Here is a 23,679-nt window from a genome sequence, read left to right on the forward strand (position 1 = left end):
TCGAAGAGGGCCATATCGGTCCTCCTCTTAATTATTTGTGGTATCAAAATGTGTTGTGCCAGTTTTAAATAGATATTTTGATTTAATCATTAAAAACAGTTTTATTCAAGAGCGCATAGATGGAATTCTTTAAAGTATGTTTGGGCGATTTATGTCTCGTAGAAATATTGAGATATGCAAAGTATGGACCAGAGTTGTCGTGCGAGCCATTTTAGCGAAAAGTTTTGAATGTTTATGTGGGAGGTACCTGAAGGAGTGGACCGATTTGGCTCATCTTCGAACTTAAACTAAGTTTGAACAAAATATTACGAAGGCCAAATGTGGACCGAATCGGTTGATCCGTTCGAGAGTTATTGTGCGTCCAGCCAGCCAGAGGGAAGGATAGCCACCTCCTCGCCACCACGACTCCAAATTGTCTGAAACAGATTTCATCCAAACATAATTGGGGTCTAAAATAATTAAAATAATCTATGAAAGTGTATATAACCTCATTAGCCTAAAGCAGGGTCGCCCATCTGTATACTGCGGGCGCCCACTGAGTTGTTTTGCTTTTGTCATTCTCCCTCATTCACAGTGTACATGAGCAAAACACGACTGATAAACATAATGTGGTTGTTGTTTTTTCACCTATACATAAACACTTGCTTCAGTTTGATGGTATTCTGTTGGGCGACGCTGGCCTAAAGGCTGAGAGTATAAAAATGCCATACTAAAACGTGGACCTATGTTCGCAATTTTGACCACCTAGAACTTAGAATGCCAAATTTTAGCCAATTTAGGCCGAAAATTTAGGTAGTAACTTCCACATACCCAAACCCAACATTCAAAACTAAAGCAAATATACATATATGTAGATAAAATCTTGAATATAACTGAAATCGGGAGGTAGCGTTATATGGGGCTAACCTATGTCCATAATTTTTGGTACAGATTTGATCATCCTAAATACCAAATAATAGCTAGTTCGGTCTTTCCAAAACTTTAGTGCCCTATCTCAATTTTTGTGGATGATCAATTTTACCATACCATTTTACCATTACCCATTTCGTCCCGAGACAATTTTTTTTATTTATTAATAAATATACTTTTTATGGTAATAGGGCCCACTGATGTCAAAAATCTACTCAAAAATTCCAATTTTTTGTTTTCCCGGAAAATGGTGTTCGAAATTTCGAACACTGACGAGAACACTATACAGTGGCGGCCATATAATTAAGAACGACATCGTATTAAATAGTAGTAGTTGACTTGCTAAGTTCCAAATATTTGAATATTTACATGGAACAAAATTTGTAAATAAAGTACACGGTAAGCACTTTCAAATAAAGCCAAAATATGTTTTAATTCCCCCTCGTTTATACGAAAGAAACCATGATTTATTAAAATGTTTCATTTCCTGTCTACTACCTGCAGACAACAACCCTACCGATTTATAAGGTGGAAATGGCTCATACGAAACTATTTCCCAGATAATTCCCTCGTAAAGGACTCAAACAAGTGGGATAAAAGCCAATTTAAGGGTAAATAAGCGCCGATTATGGAACGACAATCACAGGGTATCGTTCAGAGCGTCGTCGAGGGAATGAGAGAAAGCCAAAACTGTGGCTTTAGATCCCAAAAATAAAATAAGTTCGTCAAATTATGGGCAAATTTTGGAAAACCTTAGGTATGCCCTAATTATCAAACGTAGACTCAATAATATGTACCATTGAAGGACATTTGATACTAAAAATTAATCATAGTAACCGATTTCTAAAATACATAACGATATATTCACATATTGTGTATGAAAAATTTTCATTGAAAATTACCTTAAAGTAACCTTTACTTATATCGTTCTTAATTATGTGGCCAGGTCGATTTATGACTATTTTAATAAATCGTGGTTTCTTTTGTATAAACGAGGGAGAATTAAAACAGGTTATGGCTTTATTTGAAAGTACTTACCGTGTACTTTATTTACAAATTTTGTTCCATGTAAATATTCAAATATTTGGAACTTAGCAAGTCAAATACTTTTTAATACGATGTCGTTCTTAATTATATGGCCGCCACTGTATGTGTAACAGTAAAAAATGATTTATTTGCTGTTTTATAGATTTATTTTATTTATTTATTTTTTTTTTTTTTGAACGAAAAAATTATTGAAGAAATGTTTGTAATTTAATACATATTTAGTCTTCTTTGGGGCTACTAAACTTTCCTCTAGAAACGTGCACTGGTCCATGTTATATATAGTCTCAGTAGAACGGCCCTTCCGGTTTTAGGGTTTTTCGGGATTTGATCCTGACTACGCCCGTGCTTTGAAATAAGTTTTTTCCCAAAATTTCGTGACGATCCAATCAAAATTGCGACGTGTAGCGCGATTACAAAAAATTAAAAAAATGGGATGTATTACCGACTATAGCGATATCTCCGTTATTTGGCCACCTTCACCAACCTGCTTTACATCATTTTAAAGATGGGATTTTCTACTTTCATAGTCAGACTTTCCTTTTCGATGGTCCCCAACCAAAGCTTTGATATTCGTCATTATTATTAAAATCGCAATCAAAATTGCGACGTGTAGCGCGATTACAAAAAATTAAAAAATGGGATGTATTACCGACTATAGCGATATCTCCGTTATTTGGCCACCTTCACCAACCTGCTTTACACCATTTTAAAGATGGGATTTTCTACTTTCATAGTCAGACTTTCCTTTTCGATGGTCCCCAACCAAAGCTTTGATATTCGTCATTATTATTAAAATCGCAAAAATGAAAAGTTGTGTTCTATTAGCGGCTATTGCGATATCTTCGTTGTTTGACCATCTACGACAACCTTGTTTAACTCCCATTGCTGGAAGCGCCAGTGACCAGAGCCATTCCACCACTCCCCATTACCCGTCTGGTTACTCTGGCACCTACCGCTTTTGTCCGTCTCTGTTTTCGAAACGGCAACATGTTGGTTCGCGCGCTAATTGATCCGTGTTCCGGTGTTAGTCGCATTAGTGAAACTCTGGTCGCTCACTTAAATTGGCCCACGTCGTCTGTTGATGGACTCCGTTACTGCGATATCATGATGATGTCACGTTACGACTCTTCTCAGCGGCTAGATTGTCTTGTGTTCGAACACCTGCTTTGTCTATACCGCCATCGATCTGCGATTCCTTTACCGGCTTGCAGTTGGCAGATCCCAATTTGTTTAAATCACGCGCGGTCGCAATTTTTCTGGGTGCAGAGGTCTATGCTAAAATCATTATACCCTCGCCCGTTATGGCCCAACCCGGCACGCCCACCGCAAATATTGTCTACCAAAATGTTATAGGTTTAAATTTCAAATCGATTTCCTTACTTCCTTATTTTGATTTTAAACAGCATATTATTGTTTTCACTGAAACATGGCTACAGTGCAAAATTTACAATTCAGAAATTTTATGTCAAAAGTACAGTATTTGCAGATGTGATCGCATAGATCTATACACATATATAAAGAAGAAAAATATTTGTACGTTTGTTTGTTTGGAGTTTATGGACTCATACCCCGCTGAACCGATCCTCCTCAAAATTTCAGAGTATACCACTACATGGCCTGAAAGTAACATAGGCTATAAAAATTCTGAAATTCCGCGTTCATCCGGAGATATAGCATCAGAGTCTGAGGTACCTCAAAGAAAATAGATTTCTTACGAAATATCTATAGAATGGTAACAGATAATGTCTCCAAATTTTGATTGTGCGAAGGAATTTGGTCTAGAAATAAATTTGCCAAATTATATTGAAATCGGTTCAGATTTTGATATAGCTCCCATATATATTTTCGGTCGATTTCATGCATTAAACACGCTATGTATGTCCAATTTCATTTTCGTCCGATTTCATGTATGTGTTTGATGCACCAAGCTCGCTATATATACTCGATTTTAATGAAAGTTGGAATGCGTGACGAAAATTGGTCTCCATATTCGGGGTAGCGAAGCGCACCGGGTTCAGCTAGTAATTCTATAGAAGCTGGTGGGGTAGTTCTTAAGCAGTATCTTCAGATTTCTTGTCTGAAGAAATTGTACATTCCGATAACCATATTGAGTTTGTAGCTGTGAAAATTCGTATTCATTTTTATTCACGCTCTTATGTTCCATCCCGTTCTGATATGGATGTTTATTTAAAACATACGGCTGCCATTAGATCCGCTTCTCAATCGTCAAAACCAGTCGATACGTTAATTGCGATTGGCGACTTTAATATACCATCAATTAAATGGGATACAACATCGGATACAAGCAAATTAATACATTTGACATTAACATCTTCCTGCAACGAGTTTACAGAGTCAATGTCTAATTTTGGATTGTCACAGTTGAAAAGATTATTTAATAGTAGTGGGAATCTTCTACTTACACTTTCTTTATGCGACACGTTAACTCGACCTGAAGACAGTTTTCATCTCCCAATAGAACTTATTACAATCCTCCTTGCTTCATCCTAACATGTCTAACATCAAACATCGATATTGCATTGCACAGACCGATTATAACAAATTGAATTCATTACTTTCTTTGATTGATTGGTCTATAATTCTTTCAAACAGAAGTTTTGATAATCAAATTTGTAAATTTTTTCTATTTCAAAATCTGTTCCAAAAACACTTCCTTTGGCCTCTGGAAATCCAAACTACTAATTAAATTAAAAGATAAGAAAAATTAATTATACAAAAAATTCAAGAAAATGGACTGTTTATGTGAGAAACGCTACATTGGTATCACTGTAGCGTACACTGAACATATCTAGCATAAACGTTGTTACTCATTATCACCCATTTTTTATTCTCTTTCTCTCTTGCTACTTTAATATGTACTATTATTACATGTATATTGTTGTAGAAATAACATAACAGAGAGAAAGACTAATAAATAGACACCGAAATCCTATGCAAATGCATATATGGTTAGGATGGTCGTAGGGAAAGTCTGATTAGACAGAAACTCGTTTTATCACAAACTAAAACGAACTAGGCCCAGAAATTTTTGCATATCTTGAATATTTTGACATATTTGCATAAAATGAGCATATGCAAAACCATATTCAAGGACATGTGGCCAAAGTATCCCACCGAAATGTCTGAAAATTGGTATTAAGACTTTGTTGGGAGTATACAACCTTCCTCCTGAATTTTGTGCGTACAGGTCCACGTTTTCATATAACCCTCATAGTACGGTACCACCCGATTTTCGGGTATAAAACTTTCGACCTGAAATTTGTCGCTATAGGTCCACGTCTTCATATAGCCCCCATACGACGGAACCTCCCGGTTTCCGGTATTTTAATGGTTGTGGCCTCACTATCCCTCCGAAATGGCTGAAGTTAGGTACTAAGTCTTCGTTGGGGGTATAAAACCTTCCAGTTGGAATTTGTCGGTATATGTCCACGTCTTCATATAGCCCCGCCCCCATAGAACGGTACTCCCCGATTTTCGGTATTTTGAAGGTTGTGGCCTCATTATCACCCCGAAATGGCTGAAATTTGGTAATAAGTCTTCTTTGAGGGTATAAAACAATCCATCTGAAATTTGTCGGTATAGGTCCACGTCTTCATATAGCCCCCATACAACGATACCTCTCGATTTCCGGTATTTTTATAGTTGTGGCCTCAATATCCCTCAGAAATGGCTGAAATTAGGTACTAAGTCTTCCTTGGGGGTAAACAACTTTCCACCTAAAATTTGTCGGTTTTGGTCTCTGTTTTATTGACTTGTCTGAAAAGAATTTGAAACAGAAAAATTGTACATACAAACATTTTTGTACCGATTATCGAAATATTTGTTGCATAATTTTGCATATGCAAAAATTTATGCATATTGCATAATTTTGCATATGTCATATGTTTCGATAGCAATTTAATCAGAAGCCAAAAATATGCCTAGTCCCAAAATTTGACATGAATCGGACCAAAAATAGGGGTTGCATAAAATTCCGTTGTCTAGTAATAAAGCAAGGGAAAATATTGAACTTGCTCTCGCAAATATCGATGGCATTAAAGTAGAACTACATTATAATTAGAACATCACTCGAAACAGAAGTGAATTACTCTAAGAAAGAGTTGTAAATATTTAGCCAACATGAAATAGGTTAAGTTTAGGTTAGGTTGAAAAGAGGGGCGAGGTTTTTTTGAAGAAGGGTCTCTACTGTATTTTATTTAAGGAACTCTGTGCCCTTAACAAAATCCCGTAATTGTTTCAGGTCGTCTACAATTGCCTGATTAAGATCTGGTATTGTGTCGTTCCCTAAAAACATGAAGTAAAATTCGATTTTATACGAAATAAATGTTTGAAAATAAATTACTCTACGAGTAAATGTGTTCGTTTGTTTGGAAATAAATACTATCCAATTGAGGAAGTCAATTGTTGTTTATTCGGAGTAAATATTAATTACCCGAGGAGCAAGTGATTTGATTTCAACCAAAGAACCAACCAGGCAAGTCCCACGCTTTCTCAAATTGGAGATACTAAGCAAGAGCTATGTCGTTCGCTGTCTCATGGGTAAGCTGTCACCAGTGGGCAGGTGGAACGTAGAGTTTAGACGAATTGTGTTTTCCTTACCCCGTCGCCTAGTAAAGGTGAATTGTTAGCTTTGCGTAAGGCCTATGGTAGTTTGCTCCAGCCAGGGACGGAAAGTTTCAATTGCTGTGACCGGGAATTTGTTGCTGGCAAACCGAGTTGACAAGGGATTGTGGATCCGTGGTGGTTATACTTTAGAGAGTTGGTGAGTGTCCCTAACAAGAGTATCTCCGTAGACTTTTCAAATTATTGTATTACAAGATCTCAGTATATTATAAATATGAAGAATAAACTGCAGAGTAATCTTAAAAGATTTATATATATATATATATATATATATATATATATATATATATATATATATATATATATATAAATATATGTATATATATATATATATATATATATATATATATATATATATATATAATTGTTCCACAAACATCCCATACGGGACAAGGGAGACTTCTCTCATATCAATGAGTGCACCCCGATTCATATTAGCTCAATGATATGGGACCTACTGTTTGTCGCCGAGTCCGAACGGCGTGTCGTAAGACACCACTTTGTAGAGAAGTTTTACATGGCTGAAATACTCAGGAAATGTCGCCAACATTACTGAGGCGTACTTTTCCACCGTTGAAAATTTTGATGTTGACTGGCCGGGGAATCGAACCCACGACTTTCAGCGTGCAAGGCGGGTGTGCATACCATTGCACCACGGTGGGACCCTTAAAGATTTTACCATTATAAAAATTCAAAACGTAGATCTTGTAATTTTCCAAAATGTATGAAATTTGGATCGATAGAGGCTGACCACGACCTTACTAACAGTAATATTTTTGCAGATTACGTCGCAACAACCTATTCGAATAAAGTACATATATGATAAAACTTGTAACTACACGCAGAAACAAATTTCCTCTCTAACATATGTCCCAAACATATTTTGCAGCAAACATATATTTGTTTGCAAGAAGTCCCAAATATAATATCGTCTTTCATAAAGAAAAAAATAATGATTTTTCTGAGAGATTAAAAAAACAATATTGGCGAGTTTTTGTTTTTATTGACTAACAACCACCACACACCACCAAACAAAGCAGAGACAAATTTTGCTGCTTTTTATTTATTAAGTATTTTATTTTGTAATATTGTAACATACCGTTTCTTCTAAAGATTTTCACTGTAGTTGTTATCGTAAGCATAGCAGAACAATATGAATCATAGGTACGTACATACATGTTGAGTATATCAGCGCTAGGTTGAGATATTAGATGTTGCCTATATATTAAAGAAATTACAAATTAGTAGTTGCGAAGTATTTGACTATACGAAATTTGTTTTTTTGTCGGTTTGTCAGTTAACTAACAACAATTGTTGTGACAGCGGTAGTTGTTGTGTGTGTGGTTTATTGATAAAGTCTCAATGTTATCGTGAGACGATGGTGGGGGTTGTGTTGTGGTTAGTTGATACATTGTCAATGTGATGGTGAGACGATGACACCAATGAAAATGTAGGAAATAACAGCCCAGCAAACCAATCGTACCGACATCGTAACGAAATCGGAACAATGCAGACAGCTCTTTATTATAAACCAGCATTCCACAGCTGCGAGAGCCCTGTTGTTAATCTCGTTGACCACAATCCTCACCACCCATACATATTAAATTGAGGTATGTTACAAAATGTTGCAAACATATATTTGTTTGGATCCAAACATATATTTGTTTGCAATCAGTCCCAAACAAATATTTGCTTGGATCCAAATATATTTCTAACATATATTTTTCTGCGAGTACCCATATAAGATTCAAAAAATTGTGCCAAATCAATGTTATGGCAATTAGTAAAGTAAAAAAAGTAAAGTAAAAGCTGTAAAAAGCACATTTAATCCTGTACCGGATGGTATACCTTCAAATATTCTTAAGTATTGTGCCAATAATCTCGTTCTTCCAATTTCATTACTTTATAATAAATCGTTACATTTTGGGTATTTGTCAGCTTTATGGAAGGAAACATTCATAATAACCCCATTTAAATCCGGTCCTAAAAATGTACGGCAGTACAATATTACAATATTTCACTGATTTCTTTTAACAACGGAGTTTTTGTATGAGCATATGATATGTTAATAAGGATAAGGGTACACAATGTAAATTCCGCCTTATTGCGAAAAATCTTCTTAATGCATTTACATAAGTGTTAACTGTGTAGAATAACATGGGGCAGTTTCGCGACTGTTGCGCCTTCGCTAGCGCCGATTTCATTGAAGCTGCATAAAGATCATCAAAGAGAAATTGTAGATCTTCGATTAACTCATCACTCTCCCTTGGACCACCTTTAAGTAGCATCAATTAAATCGGCGCTAGCGAAGGCGCAACAGTCGCGAAGCTGCCCCATGCTACCCTACGTATGAAGACTGCGCCAACCTTTGTTTTACTTATTAAAGAGGAAAAACGTTAGCTACTGCTTCAAAAGAACTCAAGTGTGGTACTGCTATGTATGACCTATACCAATGTCCTTAACACTATATTTCTACAAGGCTTTCGTTGGCTTTAATTTAGCATTGAGGCCAACACGTGAATAGTATTACTATAACCTACTTTGTTCTGTGATAATCTTATAGATTTAAACTCAGCATCACTAACAGTCAGAATACTAAAAATGGCGTATAAGCTTGGATTTTCGAACTTTTTATACTCTCCGCTATGAGAAATTTCATTTAATGTGGGCGTGAATTGAATATGTGAATATATAAACTCAAATGACGGTAACGTGGATCCACGATCACTGAAAGGGGTTTAGGTCATGTCAAAAATCAAAGCTCAATCATCATATGGCGAAGCTAGCTCTTTTTACACTGTTCTGAATTTCCATACAGAGCGCCACAACCCAAAATATGACCCCAACTTTTAATTAAAAAATACAACTGCGCTTTTAAAAAAGATTAATGATGATTTTATCACTTTTATTTCTTTTAAATCACACACACAATAAAAACATCTTAAGAAATGCTTCTTTACTGGCATCCGTAGTCATCGAAAAGACAAACATTTGAGCCACATTCCTTCAAAAATCTGAATTGTTTCCTTCTTAAATGCTTTATGTTTTGTATTCGCGACGAAATAATGTTTTCAGCTTCAAAATATATTTTAATTAATATTAAAATATAATAATTGACATTTTTCTTCACATTGATATTCGTCGGTATGAGTTAACGACTTCTACAATCGGTAACATAAAGTTACAGAATAGCACAATCGTTAAATCAACCAAATATTTTTGTTAATTACCGATGTCGGTTCGTTATTTAAAAAAATTGCAGAATCGCACTACTGAATATTATGCGACCATCACCAAAATCAATAGCTTTTTCCTCTGTAGGACCCCCATTAACCCCCAAAATTTCGTGACGATCCGATCAAAATTGCGACCTGGAGCGTGATTACAAAAAATGGATTAAAATAATATGGAAATGGGATGTATAACCGACTATTACGATATCTCCTTTATTTGGCCACATACGCCAACCTGCTTTACATCATTGTAAATTTGGGATTTTCTACTTTCATTGTCAGACTTTGTTTTTAAAAGGTCCCCAACCAAAGCTGTGATATTCGTCATTATTATTAAAATCGCAAAAATGAAAATTTGGGTTCTATTAGCGGCTATTGCGATGTCTTCGTTGTTTGACCATCTACGACAGCATACGTTATATCGTTGCAAAGGTTTTGCTTTTGATATACACCATATAGAAGCGGAGATATTCGCTTCGACACCTGAATATTATCCGACTTCTTCCCCTCCGGGACCTTCATCAACATCCAAAATTTGGTGACGAACGGATTAAAATTGCGACCTGTAACGAGATTACAAGGTTTAGATGGACAGACGGACGGACACAAAAGGCCAGATCGACTCAGCTCGTCGAGATATTCATTTTGGTATATATATGTATGGGTCTACGACCATTATTTCGATGTGTTACAAACTTTTTGGCCAAAACCAACGTATAATACCCTCCCCACATAGCACAGTGGATCCACCCATTGGCCAAAAATAAAAAAATTAATGTCAAAATGTTGGTACAACATCTGGCAACGCTGACAGCTATGACATGGACCTTTATAAAAAATATATTAGCTTTTGCTTCATTCTGACGCGATATTCTTAAGATTAGCTCCAAAAATCGGAACATTTGACTTCTATTTTTTGTTGTGAGTACAACATATATGTTAAGTGCAAGTAAATGTATTCAAAAAATCGCGAAACTAATACGTATTGCAAAATATTGTTACGAAAGTAACTGATAGATTTAAGTTAATTTAGACGAATTTCTATTAATTAATCAATTTAAATTGTAACGTAAATTCTTATTAAGCTTTTGGTTCATTGAAAACAAATTTACAACAACAATTACTCTATAAGAATTGTTATCACTACTTTTCTTTGTCGCTTTGATCTTGTCATTGTACGTCTTCAGTTTTCTCTCTCTCATTTATTTCTGCAACAACAAATATTACTGCAATTATGAAATTATCGTTTAGTCTTGATTTACATTGTTTACTTAGTTATTGTTGTTGTACCCTTTCTTTCTATTTACTTTAACTATTCGAGTACGCTTCTGCATTGTAACCCCTTCTCCTCTCCCTTATTTACTTGAACAGCCCCATTACTAGTTGTAAACACTCAACGGTCTGTTTTTTGCATTTTCCTGCATTTCGCCTGAACATTGTAGAAGCTCCTAGATCAAGGAGACTAGAACAGTCTATGTAGCAGCGGGCACATATAAATACGGAAGAGGAAAAGCTGGGAGTTTAGTTTTGATCATAAACGCGAGCTATAAACCGTAAGTGTAATCTAAAGAGTAAAGAAGTAACCTGAATAGAGTAAAGCTTTGTGCTTACTGGAGAGTTTGCTGTGTGCTAGTAGAGAAATAAAGGCTTGGGTGAATAACTGAAGTGAATAACGTCAATAAAGCATTGTAGAATCGTAATCCAAAACGAACCCTGTTTTATTTGGTACAAATCGTACTGGGTAATAAAACAACGTCTACACGGGATTAAGTTCAAACCCTAATTCCGTAACAATTGGTGTCAGAAGCGGGATTACCAAGATCGTACAATGAAGTACAAGGATCTACGAGTGGAAGACTTGAAAATGGAGCTTCGCAAGTTTGAGTTGCCGACTACCGGAAATAAGGCTGAGCTGCAAAAACGACTTTTGGACGAGTTCGAGAAACGCAATATGAACATCGATGCATAGGAGTTCGACATTCCGGAAGAAGGCTTACAGGCAGCTGCGGATAGAGGTGATGTCAAGGCAATGCTGGCATTGATAGTGCTGCAATTTAATGGCACAATGAACGAGAACTCAAGGAAACTAGATGAAAATACCAAAAGTTTGAAGGAGGAAATTGCCCAAAGCATGGCGGAGAAATTTGCCAAATTTGACGTTAAATTTGCCAAATTTGACAATAAATTAGAAGAAAATTCCAAAGAAGCGAAGGAAATTGCAAAGTGCATGTAGGACAAATTTACCAAATTTGACAATAAATTAGAAGAAAATTCCAAAGAAGCGAAGGAAATTACAAAGTGCTTGGAGGAGAAATTTACCAAGTTTGACGATAAATTGGAAGAAAATTCTAAAGAAGCGAGAGAAATCGCTAAGAGCATGGAGGAAAAATTTGCCGATAATTTAGAAGAAAATTCTAAAACTCTCAAAATGGAATTAAAGGAGAGCATAGACGAACAATTTTCCAAATTCGACGACAAATTAGATGAAAATTCCAGAATAATTAAGGAGAAGCTTGAGAATGTTACACAAGTTATTGAAAAGCGAGTGGAAGATAATAAAGTTCAGTCCGTTGATCAGAAATGTTTGGCTTATGATGAACAATTTTTGGCTTACGACAAGAAATTTCTGGACGTCGAGAAGAAAATATCCGAATTGGAAATCCTCCATTGATTTCCCACGAGAGTTATAGATAACACTGTGCAAATCAAACCTCCTGTGTTCGATGGAACTACGTCATTCAATGAATGAAGATTGAGTCTTTTATCAATGGTATACGGGACCCTGAGATAAAATATGCGACATATGCGGCACCGATGGGAATATTGAAGAAACCGTGTCGTTTGCATTGGCCCAAGAAACCGCGAGGAAAATTGCTAAACCTCCAGTCTTCAACGTGCGGAGGCTAGAAATTGAGGACAACAATCCGCAGACCGCTGTCGACCTGGTGAAGGGAGCCCTAAGGCAGATTATATACGAGGTAAAACAAGAAAACAGAAGGAAGAGGAGCACATGCTATAACTGCCAAAAAGTAGGACACATCGCCCGGGAATGCAGGGCAGAACGAAGAAGGGCCAGATCCGCTTCACCTTCCGAAAGCGATGTCCAATTGTTGAACAGGAAGCCAGGTAATGAGCCACGATGCGAAACGAAGAAGGTCGATACACCAAACTGCAAACGTTCCCCATCACCTACGCCACCGCCATCAAACAGTCGTAATGAGGTGATCCAACATGCATCTAATGAAGTAGCTTTAAATCGAGCTAGTCCAGCCGGGCATGAAGTGGCTTCAGTCGACGATGGCCCCACAATCTCCATAGCGATTGTTCAGCAAGAAAGTCACAACTTAACGGTTATAGGCTTCATTAATGGTGTAATGCGTACCCTGACGTTGGACACTGGTGCATCGAAGTCCATAATTAGACCGGATTTGGTAAAAGGAAAAGTACTGCCGCTAATTGGAGTCAAATTGCGTACAGCCACAGGCGAGACTACACCAGTGCATGGAAAGGTCTACCAAAGAATAAGCATGGGCGACAAATCGAAATGTTTTGAGTTCGTAGTGGCCGATATAGTGGACGAAGTGATAATTGGTGCGGACTTTATGATTGCCTTTGACATCTAATTTCGAAATACCGATAAATGTGGGATACGATGAGAAGAAAAACCGGTACGGCTCTAGCACAGAATCTGACGAAATCGCCGTAAATGTCCGTGCGCTAAAGGTGGAAGGTGCCGGTAATGGGTCGGTAGAAAAGTGGCGAGATCCCGCAAAGAGTAAGAAAAAGCGAAGGTGTACATCCAGCAGACGTCCACTGGAAATGTCGAAACGCGGCCGGAAGAAAGACCTTTCCAATGAAGGGCGGATGGTACTTGGAAGAAGTGAGACCAAGATAAAAGAAGAAATTAAATTAAGTCCCCAACGGGAATTTAAAAGATTCCCCCACAGTCATATTGAGAGAGCACAACGTCCAGTGTGTTATCCAGATGAGCAAACATCCAAAGCCAGGGATAAAGAGCCTGCATCAAAAGTGGTTACCGCCACAACGGAACGGGAATTGTTCGCAGCCAGGACGAACAAGCTTAAGCGGGAGGAAGTTTTTCCCAGACCCATCACACTGAGCGGGAACTGTGCCTATTCGGGACGAACAGCCCCATTATTAGTTGTAGATCAAGGAGACTAGAACAGTCTATGTAGCAGCGGGCACATATAAATACGGAAGAGGAAAAGCTGGGAGTTTAGTTTTGATCTTAAACGCGAGCTATAAACCGTAAGTGTAATCTAAAGAGTAAAGAAGTAACCTGAATAGAGTAAAGCTTTGTGCTTACTGGAGAGTTTGCTGTGTGCTAGTAGAGAAGTAAAGGCTTGTGTGAATACCTGAAGTGAATAACGTCAATAAAGCATTGTAGAATCGTAATCCAAAACGAACCCTGTTTATTTGGTACAAATCGTACTGGGGAATAAAACAACGTCTACACGGGATTAAGTTCAAACCCTAATTCCGTAAAAATATTATAGTGGATTTTGAAACAGGAGGTAAAAGCTTTTTTTTAAATAGTGTTTTAGCGTGTTGTGGTATTCCAGTATGCTGTATATTTTCTTAGTGTATTTTGTAATGCCAATTCGACCTAAGGTTTTAGTCATGATGCCCACCAGTGATTACCTCCGGAATAAGTTTCCAAAGTAGGTCATGGGTTTAAGAGTATCCAGTATTACTATAAGCTGCCACCTAGTGTGTTTTGTTTCCCCAAGCCTATTTTTGAATCATAAGATAATCGGGACTTTTGTTCATGTCATTTTGTATTAACAGCATAAAACAATTCTTTCCGTATACCCCCTCCAGAGGGGAAAGGGGGAGAATGTAACGCTCGTGATTTCTTAAAACAATCTTTGCAGCCGCACAAAGCTGTAACCGGCGCATTGGCTTGATATTTACACTGAAAATATTTTTCGCCACTTTCTCCAAACAAGTGGATCCACTGTGCATAGTGGTGTAGGGTATAAAATTGTTTTAGACAGTTCTTACGAACATTGCCATTCCAAGTATACTCGATATTATCCAATTGTCAACATTGTTTTAGGAAATCACGCTGAACCGTCACAAATTTTCTAGAATTGACAACAGTTGTAAATTAGGTTTTATGCAATCAGACACTATTCACACGGATTTCTGCAAGGCGTTTGATAAAGTGAATCATGATTTACTACTTGTAAAACTAGATAAAATGGGTTTTTGTAACTGCCATTTAAAATGGCTTAAATCCTTATTTATCAGGAAGAGCACAAAAAGTACAATTTAACAATGCTATCTGAATCCCATGGAAGTCATCTTGGTCTTTTCAACATATTTATTAATGATTTGCCAACAACAAAATATTCAAACGTAAAATTTGTTTGGTTCTTTCAATGATCCAACGGAGCAAAAATTGCTCGGATCTGACTTAGATTGTTTTAACAAATGGCGCAACGTAAATTTAATGGAATTAAGCAGACGCAAATGCAAACATATTTAATTTTTTAGCCTACGTTCTTTCCACGCGAAATATTACTTTGACAACAAGGAGCTAGAATCTGTAGAATCTTTCCACGATTTGGGGATATTGTTGGATATACGATTACATTTTCGTCAGCATACATCTTTAATGGTAAATAAAACCAAGGGTGCATTAGGGTTTATGAAACGATGGAGTAAGGAGTTTTTAGATCCTCAAGTCACTAAGCAACTATCTTTTTCTTCTGTTCGGAGTGTGCTTGAATATGGTGCTATAATCTGGCATCCCTGCTATGTAATACATTCCAACTTAATTGAATCGGTTGTTGTGGAATTCTGTAATGTTTGTCGTTACAAAAACAAAACGGTTAAATTAAAACGATAGTTGCAATGAGAAATTTAAGAAAAATTTTACACTTGTGAAATTGGTAAGTTTTAGTGACAAATTAATTTTAAACGCTAAATTAATCATTAATTAATTAATTGGATTAATCGAGCTAACATGGCCTAAGGAGTTTTGTATTGAAAAATGAATTCTAGCGAAATGCCACACACTCAACCATTACGCTACGATCGTTTCGCCTGGTGGTTTAAGCCAGGCTCATCAGGCGTATTTGAATGCTAATGGCTAGAAGACAAAGGCTGATTTTGATAACTTCTATTTATACAAACATTTTTACAAATTTGTAATTATGAAGTATTTATTGAAGTCTTTTTCTTTATCAAGTCACCCTAGTGTCTTGTCTAGGAATCATTTTCTCAATACATACACATATACAATCGAAGGGGGGTTTCCTTCATGAATTGTAATGCCTTCAGTTTTTGAAGTTTTGGATATCATGTCGACTAGTTTGTTGATATGATACATTGGCAGTGGCTTAGAACGCTGAGATCTCGACCATGTTAGCTCGATTAATCCAATTAATTAATTAAAAACTTTCATTAATAATGGCCTTCGTCCTAAAAAGACAATAATAAATAAAAATCTTCACAGCAGAGCCCGGCTGCCCTGGCTGAGGTTTGAACCTGGGTCCTCTCCAACAAACAGACAATGTTGTCGAGATCTCAGCGTTCTAAGCCACTGCCAATGTATCATATCAACAAACTAGTCGACATGATGCCAATGTATCATATCAACAAAACTAGTCTAGCCATTAGCATTCAAATACGCCTGATGAGCCTGGCTTAAACCACCAGGCGAAACGATGGTAGCGTAATGGTTGAGTGTGTGGTATTTCGCTAGAATTCATTTTTCAATACAAAACTCCTTAGGCCATGTTAGCTCGATTAATCCAATTAATTAATTAAAAACTTTCATTAATAATGGCCTTCGTCCTAAAAAGACAATAATAAATATTAATCATTAATAGTTTTCAATAATTTTTGGTGAAGTCAATTTAATTTTTTTAAAGCGGGGTTTCTTTTATGTAATTATGTGAAAGGAAAACATATTTGTGAATTTGTTCACGCAAATATTCGAAAGAAAGCAGACATAACATCTTAAAATATTTCTCTTAGCTGCACGCAGAGAAAAAAATATGTTTGATCCAACAATATTCCAAGAGCAAAATATGTATTGTTAACTATTGTTGGATTCCTCATGTAGTATTGTAAATCCAAAAATAGTTTGTGTCAACTGAACAATATTTCTCTCTTTTCTTCGAAAATTTGTTTCTCTTCTCTCGCTATTCGATGCCGTGTTGAAAAAACAATTTTGGTGAGTTGTAGTGTGTTTGTATGACATGCTGCCTTTACCTTTGTTTTTGTGTGTATGTACTTGTGAGACTCTTGTTTTTATTTGTTTCTGTTTTGTTTCATTCTTCTTTCCTTTTCATGTTTGTTATGGTGTTTAATTATTCCTTATGTTGTGGTGGGTTCTTGTGGCTTTTTGTTTGTCTTTGTTGTCAGCCAATGCAGCAAACCATGTATTGTGTTCATCAATGATTGCAATATTATACACCACATTTATATCCAAGTTATGCGAAAAGTGTATATGAGAAGTATATGCACTTAAATCAAAAATTTCTGGGCTGGTTTTCTGTATTGACAATACTTTTTGTAAACAAAATTAGATTATGATAGTTCCTACAATCGGTATTGTTAACGATTTTAACAATATTGCGGAAATTCGAAAGTTGTTTTTGTTTTCTATGTTTGGAACAAAATATGGTATTTTTGGATTTGGATTAGAATGTTTGAACAAAACAAATACATTTTTGGAACCAAAACATATATTTTTGTTCCAACAAAAGCGAAAAATATTTTTTCTCTGCGTGTGTATATGATAAACAACTATCAACTCCCAAGGAAAACGAGTCGATTTGTGAAAATAAATAATAACATATTTTACTTACTTAAATGCATAAAAATGAGAAACGGACTTAGAAGGGCCAGATGAATTTATTGCACTGGATCCTACAGGTAAGCTGTTTGCCACCTGGTTGGGTATAGTAGAATTCTGAACTTGGCTGGAGTCTTTATTGGAATCATGTGGAGATGGGCTAGAATCCGGCATTGTTGAAACAACAGGTTTCGTCATTAGATCTAGAGGTGGATCTTTTCTGTTGACATCAATATTTTTAGGCATTTGCTGCGACGTACAGGACACAGTAATTGATTGTTGGGCAGCATTTCCCATTAAACAGTTTTTGTTTGATTGCTGTTCAATTGAGGGTTGTCCCAGAAATTGCTGTTGCTGGTAAAATTGATAAACACCATATCCGCTCAGTGACGATTGTACTGAAGTTTGAACATTGGAAGTACAAACTGATCCCGACGAAAGCACCGTATCAGGGGATTTCTTTGCACTGTCAGTGTTTTTCTGAGGAACAGGTTTCTGTAAAATTTGCAGTTCATTAACAGGGGTAGAATCATCAGATATGTCGCTGTATGCAGGGCTCTGTACCTCTTCCCTCGATGGAATATTACATGTATTGAATCCATCAACATCGAACTCACTAGGACCGGGTGGACCAGGCGATTTTCTAACTTTCTTCTGTTTCCCAGTAATAGGAGATTTAGAAGATTGGTTATTTTCCTGACTATTGGAATTTGCTAATGATTCCTTGTTTTCGCACAATAACTCGCTTTTTTGCACTTGCTGTGTACTCTCTTTGCACGGTTCCCTCGTAGAACCGTCTTGCTGAATTTGGTTTAATGTTTCTTCATTTTCCACAGTCACCAAGATTGAATCGCGTTCGTTGGATTCTGCCTGTCCAAAACGTAATACTCCTGCATTATCTGTAAGTACAGACCAAATATATAATTTGTTATTCGTCACAATATTAAACAAATTATGGTTGAATAAGACTCCGTCAAATGCAAATTATTAATAAATAGAGAAATATAAAATCTTAAATACTATACATATACAGAAACAAATTTTTGAAAATTTGACGGTCAGGGGGCGAAGATCTTTTTGATTTTTATTAATTTTCTCGTTTTAGAGTTGAGCTTAATGACAGATTATTTATGCAAGTGAAAAAGGAAAGCCGACGATTCGAACCCACACAACCACCAATTTATGTGACTAGTTTCGCTCTTAGTTTTGGAGCTCATCAGACATATCGGCTGTGAGAGTCATACTAAAAATTAAAAAAAAAATTGTTTTTCTTGTTTTTATTTTATTATTTTATTCATCCAATATTTCGATCATCTTTGATGATCATCCTCAGGGATTGACTTTAAAAAATAAACAAAAACATTTGTTAATATAAATTTGAACAAAGAACTAGAAAACACAATAATTGCATTGATTTTTGATATTTTTGTTTCAAAAACAACAAATTGTTCTTCCACTCTTCTCCAAGTGCAAATATCAACTAATATTTGTGGTGTTTCTCTATGAGGCTTCGGTATTTCAGTGCAGTGTTCTGTACCTGTCTTATAGTTTACTCTGTTTTCCACAGGGACATTTACAATGTGCAACATTTCTAACATATATCTTCTCTTGTAGTTGGCATCCTGTGCTAAAGTCTTCACCTCCTTAAAATTGGACGTATGCCCAGTTAATGCACAATGCGTAGCTAGACCTGTTTTTTGCTCCAAAGTCTACTTTTTGCCTTTTGATCAGAGTTGTGACCACTTATCCTAGTTTTGAGCTTTGTCTTAGTAGTTTCAACATAAACCTTTTGTGTGTTTGAATTGTCGCCATTGCACTTGATTTGGTACACAAGGTTTGATTTTTTGTCTTCAGGTGTTTTTGACTTGGTACGGCTAAAGAAGCTGCCATTAGTATTGTTGCTTTTTAGAGCTATTTGATATTTTTCTTTGTCATAAAGGTTTGAATTTGAAAAGCGTTCAGAAAAACCAGGAACATAGGTCGATTTTTTGTATATTTTCTCACTTTTCTCAGTCCCCGTGTTGCCATTTTTGTTGTTTTTTGCATATTTTATTAGTTCTTCGATGGTTTTATTAGGAAAATCGTTCATCTTAAGCATTTTTCGGACGATTTTCAGCTTTTTATGATGGAAATTCTTCGAATAAAATTCGTAGCTGTGTTGATTTTTATGTGTCTGGGATGTTTTGAATGGAAATTGATTGTCCTGCCTGACGCAGTAGGTTTTCGGTACCAATCAAGCAATATATTGTTACCTTGTCTACATATAATAGAGTCAAGATATGGAAGTTGTTTATTGGATTCGCATTCCATAGTGAAACGTAGTTGTCTATTATATTCGTTTAATATCTTGAGTTAGGGATAGGCAGTGAATTGCAATAATCGGTTTTTCGATTATTCGGTTTTCGTGAAAAACTTAAAACTCGATTTTCGGTTAGTCGATTATTTGAGAGTGTTCTAAAAGTCGACTTTCGATTAATCGTTAACCGCCGAAAACCGATTATATTCGAATATAATCGACCATTTTCGTTAATGCGATCCGTGATGGTTATACATATGTATAAAAAAGTACGTTTATGCTGTTTTAGCACACCCAATAGTCAATTTCGATTAATATTCGACCACGATTGATAGCCGACTAAGAATAATAATAGACTACGACTAATGGTTGACTACAAATGATAGTTGAGTCCGTCTTCCGAAAGTCGACTAAGAATAATCGATTATCCGGTTTTCGCAAAGTCAATAGTCGACTACGACTTTTGGAAATTTTACGGTTAATAATCGATTAAACGAAATCGATTTTACCTATACCTATCTTGAGTGTATTGTAGATTTCGTCTTTCTTTATTATGCAAAAAAAGTCGTCAACATATTTGGTTAGTAGTCGTGGTTTGACAGTCAATTTGCTCATGTTTTCGTCAAGTAATTTTTACATGACGATATCGGCAATTGTGGGCGAAATCGGTGATCCCATGGACATTCCTTTTTGTTGCTCATATATCTTATCATTGTATATAAAATATCGCGAGTCCTTAATACAAACTGTAAGAATGCCTATAAGTAAGTTAATAGGGATATTTGTATAATCCTTGATAATTGTCCACTTTTATTTTATTATGTTTATTGCTAGATTGTCAGGTACACTTGGGAATAGTGATATTACATCGAATGATACCAGTAATTCGTCATCTTCAATTTGTTGATTTGCAATTCTTGTTTTGAAATCAATTGCGTCCTTTATATTATATAGCGAATCTTTCGTCAGGGCTTTTAATATGCTTGCCATACTTTGATAATTCATAATTGAGCGAGTTTATAAATGAACAAATTGGTCGGAGCGGAGTGCCTTCCTTGTGGATTTTTGGAAGTCCATCTATTTGTTTTTTTTTTTTTTTTTGTTGGGCGGTACTGCAGTTTTGTTTTTTAATTTATTCTTTTCTGACTCATTAATTAATTTGGTTCCAAAAAGCTTTAATACTAGTTTATTGCATTTTTTCTGTAGTCCTGTAGTAATTTGGTTCCAAAAAGCTTTAATACTAGTTTATTGCATTTTTTCTGTAGTCCTGATGTAGGGTCCTTCCTAGCTCGCCTGTACGTACACATGTCCATAATTTCCTTAATTTTTCCTTCATATTCGTTTTTTAACATCGCCACCGTCTTTCCCCCTTCCCCGAATTAAGTATTAGAAGATTTTTATTTTCTTTTCGCAATTTTGTCGTTTGTCCCACTGTATCCAATACAGTATTAGTGTTACTAAATTAATTCTAACATTCTTCTGTTGCTCTCTGTTACCTATCGTTTGAATACAATCTTCTCCCTCTGCTATAACGCTGAACAAGGGGAACGTCGTTTTTGTAGTTGGAAGAGAGAATTTTGGACCAATCGTTCACCAACAACTACAAATGCAACCGCTCCGTTTGTGTTGGGCACACACACGTGATTATCTATCCCTCTCTAGATAAACATCGTGTGCGTTGATCATTGATGCTCAAAATAAAAAAGAGAGTAATGTAGTGAGAGAATCACAAGAAAATTTGTATCAACATTTAGTGGTTGCTAGACCTGTGACCAGTAAACATTTGGCGGGTGTGTGCGGTTTTGTTCAGTGTCCCTACTAAAATTATGTGTATATCCACACACATGTTTACTTGTCGGCTGCTCAACGACGACTGATTGTTATTCTCACATACGTTAACGTATATGGATGATCTTGGCTGGCGTTGATGAAATAATATGATCGGTGGTGAGAGTAACGTTCAAACTCACCACAATTGTGATTGTGTGTGTTCACACAAACACGGCTCGCGAGCCCAGTGGTGATTAACACTGCAATAGACCAACCACCGTATATTACTTTAGAATAGACCAGTTACCACTTTCAACACCCATCTTATAAATCAGCATCCATCATCATCACATCCACCCCGCTAAACCACTCTACATCAACAAATCTGCTACATACCAATCACCGTCTCATCTTTATTATAAACCGTCACCTAGCGTCTATCATCATCACAACCTCAACAACAATACATAAACATCTCTATAATAGACCAACCACCGCACATCACTGCAGTATAGACCAGTCACCACACACAACAACTTGATTATAAACTTACATCCACCATCACAACCTCAGCAACAATCTATAAACTTACATCCATCATCACAGCATCACCTACACACTCAACTTCACAAACAAATCCGCAATAGTCCAGCATCTATCATCATCACATATAGTCAAACCACAACACACAGTTTCTTTAAGGATGATCACAATGGACCACAAGGTCTCCGAGTGAAGTAGCTGCCAACAACGGTAGCTGCGCGTCCTAAAACCAAACCAAACCAAATGTTGTCCTAGTATGTGTTGTTAGTTTTGAATATGTTACATGTATTCTTTGTTGTGTTAAAAATGAAGTTGGGTATTATACCAGATTCCTTGCACTTGTCAAGTGCAATGGTGACAATTCAAACACATGCCAAAAGTTTTATGTGGGAACTACCAAGACAATGTTAAAAACTAGGATAAGTGGTCATAAGTCTGATCAAAGGCAAGAAGTAGATCTTTGGAGCAAAAAACAGCTCTAGCTGCGCATTGTGCATTAACTGGGCATACGCCCAATTTTAAGGAGGTGGAGATTTTAGCGCAGGAGACCAACTACAAGAAATGTTGCACATTGTAAATGTCTCTGTGGAAAAATGATTAAACTATAAGACAGATACAGAACACTGTGCACATATGTATATACCGAAGCCTCATAGAGAAACACCACAAATATTAGTTGATATTTGCACTTGGAGAAGAGTGGAAGAAGAATTCGTTGTTTTTGAAACAAAAATATCAAATATCAATGTAATTATTGTGTTTTCTAGTTTTTTAAATTTATATATAACAAATGTTTTCGTTTATTTTTTAAAGTCAATCCCTGAGGATGATCATCAAAGATGATCGAAATAATGGATGAATAAAAAATAAAGAATTTCCAGGAAAAGTCCATACCTACCGGTTAAAGGTAAGGTAATTTTATTATTCTAAAGCTGGCAATATGGGTGTCGGTTTAGAGCTTATGCGGAGTAATGATGTGCGCGAAGTCAACATTTGCATCGCCTAGTAAATATATTTTTGGCTTAAAATTAATTTAATAGAACAACAAGATTAATTAATACGTTGTTAGATATTAATTTTGAGGAAATTATTCGATATGTTTGGTTAATACATCTTCCGATCTTCTTATCCAAAGAAGACCAGGAATAAATATGCTAAAAATATTGGGAAATCTTTTCGCGGAAATACTCTTGGTAAACATAATGACACGTATGCATTCTCTCATATGTGGTCTAGATATAGAGCACCGAAAAAGAAAAATTAAGGTAAGACAAACCATGGATATCTCATTTTGTATGTCAAAATGTGTGGAAACACTACGGTTATCTTCCACCGAAAAGAAAGATGTCAAAAGGGGTGTAACATCTGAGATTTTGGCGAGGGTCTTCACAATTTCATGATAATTT

The 23,679-nt window shown here is 36.2% G+C and overlaps 1 protein-coding gene across 5 annotated transcripts in view; it reads right to left on the reverse strand.

Annotated features, from left to right (window-relative positions):
- The window catches only part of sbb (scribbler), a 704,451-nt gene that overhangs the window by 236,733 nt on the left and 444,039 nt on the right, over positions 1-23,679 (reverse strand). For all 5 annotated transcript variants that reach the window (XM_073991708.1, XM_073991709.1, XM_073991706.1 and 2 more), the window contains one exon: positions 17,678-18,563. In XM_073991708.1, coding sequence (XP_073847809.1) covers positions 17,678-18,563 — 886 coding nt within the window. The remainder of the gene's footprint in view (positions 1-17,677; positions 18,564-23,679) is intronic.

This window comes from Musca autumnalis, unplaced genomic scaffold, assembly GCF_047663935.1.
Source record: "Musca autumnalis isolate F117 unplaced genomic scaffold, ASM4766393v1 scaffold_5, whole genome shotgun sequence".
Taxonomy (NCBI): domain Eukaryota; kingdom Metazoa; phylum Arthropoda; class Insecta; order Diptera; family Muscidae; genus Musca; species Musca autumnalis.